At 42.7% G+C, this 17733-nt stretch overlaps 1 protein-coding gene across 3 annotated transcripts in view; it reads left to right on the top strand.

Annotated features, from left to right (window-relative positions):
• The window catches only part of PRICKLE2 (prickle planar cell polarity protein 2), a 179135-nt gene extending 161979 nt beyond the window's left edge, over window positions 1–17156 (top strand). For all 3 annotated transcript variants that reach the window (XM_075287494.1, XM_075287496.1, XM_075287495.1), the window contains 2 exons: window positions 1384–2217; window positions 12860–17156. In XM_075287494.1, coding sequence (XP_075143595.1) covers window positions 1384–2217; window positions 12860–13728 — 1703 coding nt within the window. In that variant the 3' untranslated portion in view covers window positions 13729–17156. The remainder of the gene's footprint in view (window positions 1–1383; window positions 2218–12859) is intronic.
• Window positions 17157–17733: the final 577 nt, after the last annotated feature.

The following is a 17733-nucleotide window of genomic DNA, read 5'->3' as shown; positions in this document are numbered from 1 at the left end:
AATGTGCTTTTTCATACCTCAGGCAACTCTATTTGTGGCGTACATGCAGAAACGGCTTCTTTCTCATCACTCTCCCATACAGCTTCTCCTTGTGCAAAGTGCGCTGTATAGTTGACCGATGCACAGTGACACCATCTGCAGCAAGATGATGCTGCAGCTCTTTGGAGGTGGTCTGTGGATTGTCCTTGACTGTTCTCACCATTCTTCTTCTCTGCCTTTCTGATATTTTTCTTGGCCTGCCACTTCTGGGCTTAACAAGAACTGTCCCTGTGGTCTTCCATTTCCTTACTATGTTCCTCACAGTGGAAACTGACAGATTAAATCTCTGAGACAGCTTTTTGTATCCTTCCGCTGAACAACTATGTTGAACAATCTTTGTTTTCAGATCATTTGAGAGTTGTTTTGAGTAGCCCATGATGCCACTCTTCAGAGGAGATTCAAATAGGAGATCAACTTGCAATTGGCCACCTTAAATACCTTTTCTTATGATTGGATACATCTGGCTATGAAGTTCAAAGCTCACTGAGGTTACAAAACCAATTTTGTGCTTCAGTAAGTCAGTAAAAAGTAGTTAGGGGAATTCAAATCAATAAAATGATAAGGGTGCCCATACTTTTGCACCGGTCAAATTTTGGTTTAATGCATATTGCACATTTTCTGTTAGTACAATAAACCTCATTTCAATCCTGAAATATTACTGTGTCCATCAGTTATTAGATATATCAAACTGAAATGGCTGTTGCAAACACCAAAATATTTAGAACTAAAAATGATTGATTAATAGGGGTGCCCAAACTTTTTCATAGGACTGTATCTGAATGGCCACCATGTAATGCTATATTTCCAAGGAAGTGCCTGTCTGGCCTCTGTTTGCCAGATCTGTCATGGCAGGATCATGAGTGATCAGGTGATCACGACGATTTTCAAAGAGGATGTCGCTCTTGAGACAACCCTTTTAAACCGTGACCATTTTCGGAAAGAGTTGGTGCCAACACTAATGGATCAGTTTGGTCGTCCACCTAGGGATTGTAAATGTCGTCCACGAGATCCATCTGAGCTTCGTTCTGATACAGCTGAAGAAATCTGAAAAATAAGGTTTAGGCTATGTTCACGTTTGCGCCGAACGATTGGACCAGCACAACGGTTAGATAATGTAGCTTGAACCTAGAGGATTAGGTGATAGATGGTAATTTGGTGGTACTTTGGAGATGTTCTTTGAAAGGACTATCGGGCCTAGGTTTTCATTCTAAGGCACATAGGCCTGGCATTTGGCATATCGAGATTGTCAGGTTAATTATGACCTGCTGCTTTCATACATTGTACATAAATCTCCAGATTTGTGGGTCATTCTTGAACTTCATTAATCCTTATTTTTTGTCACAGGTATTGACCAAGGACAGATGACCTACGATGGCCAACACTGGCATGCAACAGAGAACTGTTTTTGTTGCGCCCACTGCAAAAAGTCACTGTTGGGACGCCCTTTCTTGCCCAAGCAAGGGCAGATATTCTGCTCCAGAGCATGCAGTGTGGGTGAAGATCCCAATGGCTCCGATTCCTCCGATTCCGCATTTCAGAATGCCAGAGCAAAGGAATCCCGACGTAGCGCAAAGATTGGCAAGAACAAAGCCAAGCTTGAAGACAGCAACATGAATCCACTACACGTAGCTTCTAATAGACTTTCCACTGATGTCGACCCTCTCTCTTTGCAGATGGATTTGCTTAGCGTATCGAGTCAAAACCCAAGTCTGAACCGGGACCAGCTATGGCGAAGCAGAGATGAACTCTACCACTATAATAACAAGATGGAGAGAAGCCAATCTCAGAGTCCTTTGCAACTTCTCAGCCAGTGTAATATAAGGACTTCTTACGGTCCTGGACAAGGGGCAGGTGCCCAGCCAGACATGTGGGCCAAGCATTTCAGTAACCAAAAAAGAAGCTTGTCCATGATGAGTCACAGTGAGAGCTTCTCTCAGGAGGGCCGAGAAGACTACTACCAAGGTAGACTAAGACCGCAGGAGAGCTTTAGTGATGCTTCTAGTCACAGTTTCAATGAGGCAAGGTCAAGTCTGAGAGTCCCGGAAAACAAGAACATGAATTCGCAGCAGTGTCGGACAAGACATCCAATCAATGCACTTAAATTCCCTGAAGGGTTAACCCCGACAGAACAAACTCCGAGAGGTTCCATGGAGTCTCTTGCTCTCTCCAATGCAACAGGTAAGAATTTTATGCTAACGGCCAAAAATATAACCATAACCGTGTGACGGCTGACCTATGTTAATTCAGAAGATTGCGATCGTAATTTTCACTCGTCTCGGTGAGATTGCAGGTAACAAATATATTTACAGACGAAATTATAGTATTTAATGTCATTGATTTTTGCTGCCTCTTGGAGGTTGCGTGATGCCTATTTCACTGATGGTGCTGTCAATACTTTGACACCCCTCATTATCTCTTCAGATATCCGTGGCGTGACCGTCTGACATGATGGCGGGCACTTCTGTCATGGTGCCGGAACTAAGGCTGTACTTAAAGGGAATTAGGCATTGCCCGTGACATGACTGTTTTAGTAAATGCTTGTCTCCCCCAAGAAATAATGGGCCAGATTTGTGAAGGCTGCCATTTTTAACAATAGTCTTCAGAACCTCGAGTTGGCGGACTCCTCGTATATGTAAAAGAGGTGTGTCAGGCTTTATAGGGTCAATTAAAGGGGTTCTCCGGGGAGTCTATCGTCACTTACGCCCTCTGGGACCCCCGAGTCGGTCTCCTCTCTGGCGTTCTCTGCTAGTTACCTGTATAATGAGGGTTGGCTGTATACATCATTGTAATAGTAAACCTAACCCTTACTATAGGGGTAACGTGGGAGAGGAGGTGCAGTGAATTGGGCTGGGTGCTTGTTCTGATGATGTGACCCAGCCTTGAAATCCATGAAGGACGTAGATGATGATGGACTCACTGGAGAGCCCCTTTAATTATCTGACTTCTAGTCTTTTGCCACTTCTGGAGCCATGTCGGTACTAATAAAAGTTTGATAGTCCAGATGTTTCGGTAAATCCGAGCATCCAAAGCTGCAGCAGAACAATGAAGTAACCTGGCCGGGACTTGCTTCCTGTAGGAAAATCTCCATTGGGCGTATTTGTGCTTCAACTTGTTTGAACTATTGTCCTAGTGTGACTTGGCCGTGTATAACTTCATAGGGGATAACTTCGCCGGGGGAAGAAATGTCTGAGTAAAGCAATGTACATCTGTTACAGGCAAGAGGTGTAAGGTCACTTCTCTAAGAGACGTGCCAAGTATATCTCAGATCCTCCAAGTATTTATTTTACCTCCTTTCATTTCTGCTATTGAGTCACCAGCAAAGAAGTTAAAATCACAAAGAAAATAATTATTCTTCATATAGATAAAACAATGAAATGTAAGACGGCCTAATAAAGCTATTAGTAACGCAATCCTACGAGAACACGCTGGCCGGGGCATTGGAGGAGAAGAAGGGATGATTTTTACTTGGACCACAAGTGTACGAATGTATGGACTTAATAAAGTCCCAAAATATCCGATCATCAGGGACCTGCCTTGGGACCCTCTGCCCCAGTTTCATCACTTTGGGACTCCAATCCTCATTGATCCACCAGTTTCAGCATACCCTGTGGATATACCATAAACTCTTAAAGGGAAATGACCTATTGCCTAAATCACATTTTTATATTTAATCTCTTTTAAAGAATTTTTGGTGGTTTTTTTTTTTTTTTTTTTTTTTTTTTCTTTTTTTTCTCTATTTAAAAAAAGAAAAAAAATCCAAAAATCTTGCAATTCCAATTCTTACCATACAAGATGGTCCGGAGCAGATCCTATTGACTTCTAATGGGAGAGTTTCAGCTCCTTCCAAAGATGCTGAAAAGGATTTAGGTCAGGGCTCATAGAAGGCCACTTCAGAATAGTCCAATGTTTTCCTCTTAGCCATTCTCGGGTGTTTTGGGTCATTATCCTGTTGCAAGACCCATGACCTTGCCACTGAGACCAAGTTTTCTGACACTGGGCAGCACATTTCTCTCTAGAATCCATTGATGGTTTTGAGATTTCATTGGACCCTGCACAGATTCAAGACACCCTGTGCCAGATGCAGCAAGGCAGCACCAGAACATAACAGAGCCTGCTCCATGTATCACAGTAGGGACAGTGTTCTCTTCAAGATAGGCTTCATTTTTCCGTCTGTGAACATAGAGCTGATGTGCCTTGCCAAAAAGTTTAATTTTTGTCTCATCTGTCTATAGGACATTCTCCCAGAAGCTTTATGGCCTGTCAACAAGTAGTTTGGTTATTATTAGGGTGCATGCACACTACGTAACGCCGGGCGTGTATGAGAGCCGTACACGCCGGCGTTACAGCAGACTGCCGAACACTTCCCATTCACTTCAATGGGAGCGCTCGTAAACGCCGCTGTTACGAGCGCTCCCATTGAAGTGAATGGGAAGTGTTCGGCAGTCTGCTGTAATGCCGGCGTGTACGGCTCTCATACACGCCCGGCGTTACGTAGTGTGCATGCACCCTTACTTTTGTCAGATTCAAGTTATTTCTGTGACCATTGTTGGTTTTTCTTCCGTTAAACGAGGGAGACCAACAATTTTGTCCGCGTGTGTAACTTGATTAAATATATAGGTCAATTTTTGGCGACACATTCCCTTTAAAGTCGACTTTCCAAAATACATCCCATCACTGCACATTTCCAATTGAGGATGTGGCAGCGCCATTTTACTTTCGATGTAGGTCACAATCCCCACCATTCATGAGTATTTCAGGTTACAGCTTCCATAGGCTGAAGGCTATTGTTCCCAAATAAGTTACTCTGGTTTCTCACATGGATCACCGCCTCAAAGCGCTCGTATGTATTTTTTATGACCTCCGTGAGTACCGGCGAGGTGTTGGTTATTCATGTTTGAGCCGCGCCAGATCCTATTATTTCTGAACTGTACTATGGATAGCAGCTGCGCCCGTGTTATTAGCCGTAATGAGGGATTTTCTAGCACAAAGAATATTCATGACATCGCGGCATTGTAATTTTCAGGATTGCAAAAAATCGTTTAGTTGATTTATTCTGATCAAAATTAGCCATGACATCCGTGGAGCTGCAGTCCTTGCTACGCGAGCGCCACAACCCCGGGGACTTGAGATTTATAGGCGGTCCCCTAATGGAGGGCTGGTTATTTTTGCATAAAGGAGCATTTCCTTCTGTCAAGGTAACGCTATAGTGCTAGAATATGCCACAGCTTTATAATCCTGGCCTTTGGGACCCCCATTGATCCCTGGTTTTCTCTGAACCTCGGAGCACCCAGACACTGCACATGGTCCCATACCCTGGTGTGACTTTCATGAGCTTGAGTCTTGGGATTTTCTTATTCTCCCAATAAAAGTCTATTGAAATACTGAGGTAGTATGGAGTTTGGTTATCCTCCATTTCTGAAACCAGTTTTGATATATGAATGATACAGTTGAAGATAAGAAACCTTATAAGGAAATCTGTTTCCTTCTCCACATCTTCACTCGGTCTGTTTGTTTACATACAGTCTGTATCCATATCCAGCTTTATACTCAGAGGTCTATGTAGAGGGAGAAGAAGAAGCTGTCACCTCATTCAGTGTCTTGGAACATAGCAAGAACTATCCAAGTGACAAAGCTGCCTCTTTTCCCACCCCTCTCCATAGACTTCTATATAAAAAGTAACTCTGCCTAATATTTCTTAAATAAGATATAATACAAAGTTTCTTATATTCACTTGTATTATTCATTTATGTAAGAAGGCTTTACATAAATGAATAGATACCATTCATAGCTGGCCTTATAGCAATACATTGATCCACTTAGGTTGCGCAATCTAGGTCAGTGCCGGATCAACACTGATGAAAGACTGCGAACAAAGCTGATCACAGTTGTCAATGTATTCATAGATTTCTCATTAGAATAACAGATTAATTGTATGAAGCCGAGGTTTAAGAATAGATGACCCAGAACTGGTTTATTACAGGGAATACAATTTACTAAAACGGACACGTCAGCTTTTTTTAACGGGGGTTTTCCGGGCTAAAAATGTCAGCCCTATCCTAAAGAGAGGTCCTCAATACCAGATTGGTGGGGGTCTGACACCCACTACTCTGTGAATTTTCACAGAAAATAGAGCAGGAAGCAAACTGGGAATGGGAGCTGATCTGCAGTACCTGATCTGACCACTGCAGAGAACAGCGCTGTCTGCTTCCTGCTCAATTCTTTGAGTATCACCAGCTAATTGGAAGAGGTGTCTGATGTTGGACACCCACCGATCTGGTATTGAGGGCTTGTCTTTAGGATTGGTCATTTAATATTTTTATTCTAGAAAACCCCTTTAAAGGGGTTTTCCCATAACTCTTGTTCTGCAGCTTGAAGGCTCTGTGCTCTTTTCACTTCCTGGATTTCTCGGCACATTGGTGGGCGGGATTTCTCTTGCTCTGCTATCTACTATGCATTATTACAGTATGAAGTTGATGTGGAAACTGATGTAGCAGAGCTGGAATCGGGGGGGGGGGGGGGGGGGAGTCAGCCCCCAGAGCAGGCAAGGAGCAGATAATCTCAAGGTCCATGGAAACACAGTGTCAACAATGAAGTGAATAAATTAACATAGCAGCCATACAAATGTTAATATACATTACATTCTTATGTGTTTTATAATATATATATATATATATATATATATATATATATATATACATACACACAAAGATAGATACAGTATGTGCGTATTATAAAGCTTTTACTTCTTAGTCTATTTTTTGCAAAATTTTTTTTTTTTTCCTTTTGGTATTTTAGCCTCTTATTGTGCCTCTTTTTTTTTTCCTCCTAAGGAGTCTTGAGCAGTGAATGTGAAGTGACAGGCAGATTGCAGGGTTTGGGATTTTGTGCCGAGCATTTGTCTTGTTGAGCTGTACTTTCCAGTTTGCTTTGCCGCTGTTTAATGCCAACTCTTCACCTAATAAATAATGACTCCGGCGAGTGCCCGGCGCTGTTACCGGGACGAGAAATAGATCGCTCTCATTGTTCTTGCTAAAATGTCTCCTGACTGCTTCAGTGGCTGAAGACTGGAAACAAAAAAGTCAGAATGTTTTCTAGTAATGGCAGGTAGACGGACACAAAGAAAGCCTTCACCTAGGAGAATGGAAGTATAGGGAGAAGTTATTCCCCATCAATATCGGGTCCTTGGTAAAAAAAAAAAAAAAAAAAAAAATCCCGGGCTGATAAATTCCTTCATTTACCTCTATGGTGGGTAGAGCTCTGGTTTACAGATACAGAGCTCCAGATTCCTTGTGTAGGTATAGATTTAAAGGGGTTATGCAGATTCAGAAATTAAAAAAAAAAAATTGCAGAAAATGCAAATGCTAATTTTTAAAAAAATATTCTCAAGTGCAAAGAACTTAGCAGTAAAGTACTGCATTACTGGCGCCACCCGTAGATGATGGGAACCTTGATATTAGCAGGATGGGAAGTGACCTACTGGATTTTTTCTTGGGCAGTGGGCCGACTGTGTTACCAAACCAGTGGAAGCCTCTTTGGGTGTTGTCTAAGCGGTTTCTCCGGTATTCTCCTTGTACATGGATGTGGCCTTTGCTGAAAGGAGATTGCCAGGTGGTCCCAGTGGTGTTAGCAGCCGTCTCAGCGAACTTGGACACCCCAGGGTCAGGCAACAGAATGGTCAGGGCAAGGAGCTATGGTTCAGAAGTCAAGTACAAGCAAGTGTTCAAGAAAGAGTATCAGACAGGACGTAATCGGGAACAATCCAAGATCAATACACAGATCAGAAGTGGTCAGGTAACAGGCTGGCTGTCTAACACACTAGAACCTTATAGCTCAGGTGAGGGGCTGAGCAGAGATCACATATCGTAGGTGGGGAACCAAATTACTGGTGCACGCACTGGCCCTATGAGAAGCAGGGAGAGCTGACGGGCACAGCAGAGAAATGGAGAGGAGGAGGATGATGGGAACAGTGGGGGGCAAAGAGAGCATGGAGTCAGGATACAAATAGAGAGGTTAACCAGGAGGTGCAGGGACCAGAACACAGAGGACATGAACGTTACAGGACGTTCAGGCCAGGCTGTGGTGGTCACTTTCCAGCTACTTGTAAATAAAAATTTGTGGGACTATCAAAGTGGTTTTAAATTAGTGGTTGATATTTCTTTTTATTTTTTCCACCATCTAGATACTGTAAGTTCTCTAAAACACAACTTTCTGAAGGTCTGCAACCACCACTAGGGGGGGCCATAAGGAGCTTATTCTGTTTTATCATCTTGGAAGTATAACCTTATGTACTAAGATCTTCTAGTGGTGGTTGCAGACATCATGATGTTATCTTCTTAATCTGCATCTGTGATGGAACTTGGAGCAACCAGATCTCTGCTTTGTACCGATTAAAGGCAAGAACTCTGAGGCGACCGTCTACACATGGGCCTCTTTGGCCTAACATTCCTAGTCGTGTTAAACAGTTGAGCATTGACTCGTATAGGTGCCATTACTACGCCAGTTTTGTTCTTCCCGGACAAGATTTAATTTGCAAACTTAGATTTTTTTCCCCGGGAGCATTGCCGAGCCTATGAAGCTCCCGATGCCAGCTGGCCATCTCCACAAGTAGAAACCGTAGCGCCTGAGAACTCTGTATCAGAAACCACTAGAAGGATATAGTTAGCAAACTGAACTCTAGAGAAGAAGAAAAAAAATCATAAGCCTGAAACTTTCCAACCTTCCTTATGTAACCGAAAAGATGTTTCTCATTAAATCCCGACGTAGAACACACGGCCCTGTGCAACGGCAGAATCCTAATAAATTTTCATTTGCTTTTTAAGGTCCTGGTTTTCTACGTGATTACATTTTCCCGAACCCTTTTCATCCCGTCCTTCGCTCTCGCCTTCTGTACGCGTCTGCATTTTGTTACCATTTACATAAGCCTTCGAAATTGTTTTTAGTAGGTCCCAGAAGCCGAGTCCTTGGAAACGCCGTTCGACTACATAATATTTTGGCCAATAAGGTCCACCCCGCGTGGTCTGCGTTAACTCAAACCCAATGCCGAAAATTACATCCGAATGACATCATGAATATTATGTAAAATCGGAATCGTTATGATCTAATTAGAAACGCGCTCATTATCTCCGGCGGAGGACTGTAATATTTTATTCGTGATTCGGTAAATAGAGTCCCCGCGTAATAACAAACACACCACATCCTGATTTGGAAGCCGACACCAACACTAAATTACCCAAAACAGTTATGTTAGTAATTAAGGTACAGTAATTGTTCTGTTAATGACAATTTTGGCTGGCGGGGTTCTGTGTGATTTACATAATTGACAGGTTCTTCATGAACTCCGAGCTTGGCGCTGGCAAGTAAAATGTGACGGCGCGTCTCGCATCTCTTGCAAGGAAAGGGTTTACCACGTAGCGGTAGCATGAAATCCAATTTACAATAGGAAGAGCAATTTTATTTTATTTTTTTTTAGATTTTAATGCATAGTCCGTAATGGTCTACTGTTTATGGTTGATCGATGGACTTCATCCGATTTCGTAGAAAGGCTTGCATTCTAATGGCAGATGGAAAACGCAATGGGGGGAATTTAGTGAAACACTAGTCCTTGCTGGTACGAGATGCGCCTGAATTATTTAGGGGATAATTCCCGTTTGGGACTGACGTAAATTTCTTTTATAACTCGCACCAATTTTGTCAGGCTAAGTTGTTCCTGCCCGGCATGCTTGGATCTCGTCCACACTGTAAAGGGATTCTACCATTAAAAACTTTTTTTTTCTCGTTGACACGATGGTCTTCTCCTACCTATAGATGTCTTCTGTTCTCTGCCATTCTGTTAAAATCCCGTTTTTTTTGCCGGTATGCAAATGAGTTCTCTCGCAGCACTGGGGGCGGGCCCAGCGCTCAAACAGCACTGGGGGCGTCTCCAATGCTGCGAGAGAACTCTCCAGCACCGCCTCCATCTTCTTCAGGAACGGGGTCTTCACGCGTCTTCTCAGGGGGTTGGCTTCAAACTTCTAGGCCTCAGGCCTAGGGCAAAGCCGACTGCACATGCCCGCCGGCCACAAGAAAATGGCCGCTTACACAGTATTGTAAGCGTGGTGAATGGGGCATGGAAGCTCAAAGTGGCACATCTTTGGTGTGAAAAGGGTCATGCACCACAACTACTCTCACCTACACCAGTACATTCTGTCCAATATATTTCATTATTGGGACCTGCCATTGCTGAAGAAAACGGTCCAATATTGCCCAAAGTTGCTATGTAAAGGGTTATCCAGCATATACAAACAGGCTCCAAATGGGTTAAAAATATAAAGGTATCATCACTACCCTCCTCACCATGTCCGCCAGTTTCCCATTCCTAGTCCCCCACACCACACAGGTAATGACCACCCAGCCAATCATTGGCCAAAGTAATGACCCCGCCTCAACCATGATCGACTGATCAGGAATTTTCTAGGTGTCGAGAGGACCAGGAAATAGAGACCAGCAGGGACCCGCTGAGTGTATGAACTGGAGATCCATTGAGCATGCACTACTATTTTTATGTTTTAAACCACACTGAGCCTGTTTCAGAAATATTTTGCCACCCTAATAAGCAATTATTGTAATATATAGAAGATGCAATTTGCTTTATCTTATCTATTTCATGTTAAAATGCCCCCCTGACAATAAGCCACAATCCCAGGGTTTCTTGCTGCTGAGATCCTCAGTGATCAGATGGTAAAGCTCAGCAGTAAGTGTTTATTTTCACTTGAGCACCCCCACAGGCTGAATCAAGCATTGCACCATGTCCAATGAAATCAGTGATTGGTTCGGAACACACTAGGACATGTTGAGTCCTCCAGAGTTAAGAGACTTTATAGCAGCTCCCAACTACTACTAATACATTGGTATCTTTAATATGAATCGTCCCCAGACCCAAACGGCCGATCCGAAAATTTATTTACCAGAACGTACAATAAAATTCTTTCTAATCTGCACTAGTGGGACCCGACCGTGCATCTGTTATCTATCACATGGAAGATGAAATTACAAATAACCCTGTCCAATACACCCTATTACATTATATGAATGCTGCATAAGGGTGCGGCCGGCCCCTTCCTTGGGCCCCCCCACCCCCCATTAGTCAGAGGCTCTGTAGAGGTACGTGGCCTAGTAATCTGATTCTAATTGAGTCACATAGTGAAGAAATACACTGTAGCGCAAAAAATCCAAGATTGGTTTGGTCCTGATTTATAGCTGTACAAGGTCCTCCGAGACAAAAAATAATGCCGACACCTCTAGTTGACGTTGGGCTCATAAGTGCGGGCCGCTGTGATTGACACATATGCTGTATGCTGAAATGATACGCCCTGGGGAGAGGAGACCGCTTACTGCCGGGAGGATGTAGTCTGCTCGGATGGTTATATTGCACATTCCTTAGTTAATGACTGTCGGGAAGCGATGGCTGGGTCCTGTATGGTTTGGTGTTTATTTGCCATTATAAAGTACTTTAGATTACACTGCGGTTCATTGCTTTGTAATGAAGTGGTTTTTATTGTGCTCAGTTAGAAAACATCTGTATAGTGTCTGTTTGGAACCTTCCCCTTCTCTTCCCGCTGCATCTGTGCTCTCCACATTGTCAATTGTGTCTAATTTTGTTAGTCTGGACATGTCATCGTTTTGTCTCGGCATCACTAATAACCTCATTATGTGATACGATATAAGTGTTTCGAGATATCCTTTAGGCACCAAGTCCTTCTATTAGGAAGGTAGGGCTCCCTTACTAAGCCGCAGTGTCAGAAATGTGGCATTAAAGTGTCCCAAGCCTCGGGTTTGCAGCTTTTTAGGGAACAATTGCAATAAAAATTGTCGCAAATGTCATTTTTACACCATCTTCACGAATTCCCTGAATAGGTAGAATGGCAAGAGTGTTGCAAGAGTGGCCGACAGTTCATGCCTGATGTCTATGCTCACTACGAGCTAGGGCAGATTCCAGTGTAAGTGCGTAGCCTGGCATAGGATGCACCTGCTTCATGAGGCTGGCGCATGGATTGTCAAGATTGACATACAATATGCTGGTCTTGATGGGTTCTTGAAGGGTTAAAATAAGCTCAAAGAAACAGTCTGTTCCCAATGGGGAGAGGGGCGTAAACAAAGGATTGGCGTCGTGACTTCCAACATGTCCGATTCTTCATTTCCCCCAACATCTGCTGTTGCATAAGTCGTCAGCCCTTACACACAAATTAGTTGGCTGTTACCACTTTGAGGATATGGCCTTCCTGATCCATTGCCTAAGGATCAAACGTGTTGAACTTCAACATGGTCAATCCCTCCTTCTCCAACATCTCCAATGTCCTCCAATTTTTATCGAAGGGCTCAAAAACTTAAGTTTTGTTTGGTCAGTCTAAGGCCCCCTGTGCAAGGGCAAATGTTTTCCCCAAAAAAAAGTACCATGTTATACCCACATTTCTCATCTCGAATCTGACTTGAAGACCAGGACCCCCCATATGGTAGTGATCAGAGTCCTTGCCTCCCACGTCTCTACTGTTCTGTAGTATATATAGTCCGGAATAGTAGAGCTGCGGGGAGGCAAGGGACCCTTGCACATGGCCAAATACAGTCTATGATCTAAGACTGCACCACTTTCTTGACAGATTAAGTAGACAAAAGTGGGGAGAAGCCCACTGAACTTTGGGAAGGTTGGCCACTGGGCAAATTTGGCACCCATTGCATTTTGGAGCCACCACAAAATAACAATTGTAGTCAGTCATTGGTATACAAAAATGTAGTAAAACATGTATATTTGTTGGTACTAATGATAGTCTTTTTGTTTATTTTTAAGGTGCATCCATGGATGGGGGCCCTAAACGTCAAGAGCATCTATCTCGGTTTTCAATGCCAGATTTGAGTAAAGACTCTGGAATGAACGTTTCAGAAAAGCTTAGCAACATGGGTACGCTTAACTCTTCATCTCAGTTCCGAAGTGTAGAGTCTGTGCGGAGTCTTCTCTCTGCGCAACAGTATCAAGATATGGCCCACAATCTTGGTGATCTAGCCAAACCTGGCAAATATAGGGACTTGGCATCTCATGGTCGAATGCACCAGTCATTTCAGTTTGATGATGGTATGAATGACATGGCCGGCCAGGCCAATGTGAAGATGACACCAATGAGCGAGAGGACAAGGAGGAGGACCCAATCGCGGGATAACGATCAACACTATCGTCATCATCGGCAAAGGAGGTCAAGGCGATCTCGCTCTGACAACGCTCTCCACCTGGCTACAGATCAATGTAGTAAAATAAAGGATAAACCACTTCTGAGAGCCAGAGAGGACTATGAACGACTAATGCAACAGAGAGGAGGGCGCGATCAGATGGACCAGGCTGTCAGAAGAGAAATGTACAACCGGTATCAAAGGACCGCTTCTGACCTTGCTTTACAAAACCATCTCTGTGAACGTTGGGGACCGCACATGAACGAATACGACTGGTGCTCCACATGTTCATCTTCTTCAGAGTCAGACAATGAAGGGTATTTCCTTGGAGAACCAATTCCACAGCCAACCCGTCTGAGATACGTGACCAGTGAAGACCTTATCCACCAGTATGGTCAATGCTCCGGTGGCATACCCAAGTCTTCCACTTTGGGTGGACGAGGACAATTACATAGCAGGAAACGGAGGAAGAGCAAAAATTGTATCATCTCCTAGTGTTAACCTATAAGCCACAATTTTACTATGTAAATTAAATACCCCAGTGGGCCGGTCCACAATTTGAACACTTGTTTTATAGCAAAAGAAAAACCGCCTGTCTCCCCAACCCTTGTCCCAAGTATCCCCGACCTAAGACTGATTTTAAAGAAAGAGGTTCGGTAAATTAGTCCTGATTGTGAATCTAGTGAATATTGGGTTTTATTGCACATTTCACTTTATTTCCTCAATAGTTCAGTCCGCCAAAAAAAAATAAAAAAAATACTGCCTTGCTGTTCGTTCCAACTTACAGAATCTACTTTTTGAATGTATGCCGTACCGAGACGTACAGTATGCTGCTTGACCCCCATCCTCGTACTACAAACTATGTGCTTTTTTTTTTTTTTTGTCTTTTTTGGGCACTAGTATTATTTTTGAGTATTTTAAGGATCAGATTAGGCTTAACCCTTAAGTTATTGAAGCACTCATTGTAAATGGAATGTAAATGAAAGTTCTGATAAACTATTTTTGTATTTTGTAATATCAAATGAGTCTATATGTTTTAGAAATACGGATCTAATGGACCTGCATGCCGAGCTCATAAAAGAAGTCTGGTTGGATTTTTTTTTTGACTCTCCAAAAACTGTGTAATTTATACTTTTTTGGGACGTGTGGATGTCAATTTTTTTTTTTCAGTGGTCAAGCAATAGTACAAATGAAAACCTTCTCCATCCAGGACAAAAAAAAAAAGTTGTGTTTGGCAGGTATGAGTTTAGCACCTTACAGAAATTATTTTACTTTTTCTTTTTAAACAAAAAAAAATTATATATATATGTATCTATAGATATATGCATACCGTTATGCAACGAGTTGACTTCAGGCGATATAACGTAGTAGTGATGAAATCATTTACCAAAGTTTGAACACATTCTTAATCTGATGTGGGAATCGAGTCCAAAAAAGTTGAGGCGTCCACTGGTTAGTTGCAAAAAGTTCTGTATATGACGTTACCGCCAGGTGTTCAAAAAAACGTATACAAAAATGGGAGTCCCAAATTTTTGACATTTTTGTAATTTTACCCAGTCAAATTTTTTTTTTTTACGTAAAATTCCAGCATCTAATTTCAGGATTTCAATTAATCTGTAAGGATTCAGGTAGTCAGGCACTTGACAATCTAATCTCTGGGCAATAAACTTCTAGATTGACCAGGTATTTGTAGGAGTCACAAGCCTTACGTTAAAGTAGCAAAAATTTCATCTTTAAAGGGGTTTTCCCACTGACAAAACTTATCACTTAAGGGTCTGATTGAGGGTCCGACCGCTGGAACGGAAGTCCCCCGAATCTCCTGAGAAGGGAGCGTGTGTGACCACTACTTTATTCACTTGTATGGGACTGACAGGGTGCTGTTTTTTGGCCATCTCCGAGTCATAGCCACTTCACCTTTAAGAAGTCCCGACCAGTGTGATAACTCCACTCCAAATGCCGACTTGTCGAGAACAAATTCGCTAACAGATCCGTGTATTTGGGGCAATGGAAGTCAATAGTATTTTATTTTTCATGTCGAACAGCAGCCAAAAACTTCACGAACTTGACTTCTTTAGAAACCATGAAGACATTTCAACTAAGTGACTGTAGGTAACATTAAGAAAAAAGTTGGAGAACTATCGGGAGGAGTTCACAAAATTATCCAGTAGACGTTAATTCTACAACCTTAGCGATTAGGTTTGTTTTATATTGGAAATTTTTGAGAAAAGAAGCGATTTCACGGGTAATGGAGAGCGACGTTACGAGTGAATTCAGGATGACGATCACATATATAACTCATTATCGTTTGAGAAAACTTAACGCAACAAAAATGTACATTTCCAAAAATATTTCCACCTCCAATAACCAGAGTTGTCACACTTGCTGCAGAACCTCATCATAGATTCTCCATTGTTACTCTCTCGACCTCCGAGCACAGTTGGACGAACCCCAGGAACCGTGCAGTCGATGTGCTTAGAAATTTGCTGACACTGTCCAACTTTTTGGCTTATTTTCTATAGATCGTTGAGAGTTCTTTTTGTTTGACCACAAAAAATTTAGTAATGGTCTACAGTAAATGGGCCATCACTTAGGGTGATTTCTTGAAAAATTTACGTAGGAACAAGAAAAATATTCTAGGCCTGATTCACACCTGCGTTTGGGGAGTCCGCTAGGGGATCCCCTGAATGGAAGCCTATACGCATAAAAAAGTGCAAACCCGCGGACCCAATAGACTATAATGGGGTCTGTGTGGTTTCCGCATGAAACGTGGAAGCATCACTTTTCTCTCCGTGTGTTTTGTGTTGGAACCACACGGACCCCATTATAGTTTATGGGGTCTGCAGGTTTTTTTATGGGTATAGGCTTTCATTCTGGGGGTCCCCATGTGGACTCCCTGAATGCGAACCCGAACATAGATGTGAACCGGGCCTTATGTTTGGTTGGTCTATTCCATAGTGATGACATCAACTCCATCATGTGACTAACGCACTTGTACTTTGTACCTTTTATACCATCTCACTTACTGGAAACCTCTTTGATATCCATCATAGACCAAATTTTTATTACAACACTCGAGTCCCTACCCATAAAGACCTTGTTCTACACACACGCTCATCGTCTATTCTAAACATGGGTAAGACTAGCCAATTCTCGAATAAGACCCACTGACCATGCCAAAATTTTATCCAGCCACAAAAATTTTTTGGACTACTTTAACAAAGCTTACGCCCGGCCTTCGTAGATATGTAAAGCAACATTATGGCCTCTTTGAGCTTCTGCAGCAACTGTGAACATGAGTTGACCTCGGCAATGGAATATCAAACTTTCATGGTGGCCCTCCAAGAGTCAAGAGACAACTGCTGGCCAAGCTGACGTGCCCCATCCTTCATAAACTCATTCCTAAGGCTTGAATTTCTCCCATCTCCAGCTTCGTACTCACTAGATACTTAGAGGTCACTTGTTTTAACAAGAGTTGTACCTATATATACAATGACCTTGCTGGAACCAAAACCCGACCTAGGATTTCATGACATGATGTACAGTAGTTTTACATTGTTGAATTTCAAGTAGTTGTTTAAAATCTTAAATTGCAAATGGTGCCGTCCTGTTTTTATCCGCATCAAATTGTGAATTGTTCTATGCTCTGTGACTTGAGATATTTAACCTGCTTTCATTTTTTACTGTAAGAGTGAAAGGAAATGGGTCATTGCTGCTTTTCTACGTGGGGTCTTCCCCCTCCCTCCTCGTTCAGAGGATGAGGCCGAAATACAGAACAAGTATCAGAAGTAGTTTGTGCGTAGTTGTACTGGACACACGCGTTTCGCTTTTTATGCTTTGAACTGCATATCTTGTGCTATCTGCAGGGTGTTCAACATCATTTGCTGTTCAGATTTAAATATTAAAACATATTCATTGTCCTTGAGAAAAACCAGATGTGGTGTGCGGTGTCGTTTCTTTAAGACTTTGTTTTTGTGTGTTTTTGTCGCATTAATGCACCAAATCTTACAGTGAGATACACGACTGCAAGCTACTGTGATAACTTTAAAGAGAATCTTTCATCATCTCCACCAACTACAACTCTTTGAACCACTCCACTGATTCCAGTGCATTTGGCATTTTTTTTATAGCCCCCACCATTTCTGAGCAACGTTGGTTTCAGCACCCAGTTTGTTAGTGTTGTCCAGGATCTGAAGGTAATTGATACTGATGACCTATCCTATCTACCTGAAGAGGAGTAGGAGAGTTTCTAGAATATGGCTTCTGGCGACCAAAACAAGTGGTTGGGATAGGGTCCGGGGGTTGGACCCATCCGATCTGATAGTTATCAACTACCTCTAGATCCAGGGCAACCCTTTTAATTAAATCTGTCGGGTGAGTCATCTGACATCTGTTCCAGCTCAGGCCACCCACCTGACAGTAGAGAGCATGATTAACCTATTGGGTGCTGAAATTGGCCCCCGCCATTCCAGAGCTTTCAGTGGTGCGCCAGAATCTCTGCCT

This window comes from Leptodactylus fuscus, chromosome 9, assembly GCF_031893055.1.
Source record: "Leptodactylus fuscus isolate aLepFus1 chromosome 9, aLepFus1.hap2, whole genome shotgun sequence".
NCBI classification, from domain to species: domain Eukaryota; kingdom Metazoa; phylum Chordata; class Amphibia; order Anura; family Leptodactylidae; genus Leptodactylus; species Leptodactylus fuscus.
This window is presented reverse-complemented; position numbering and strand designations above follow the sequence as displayed.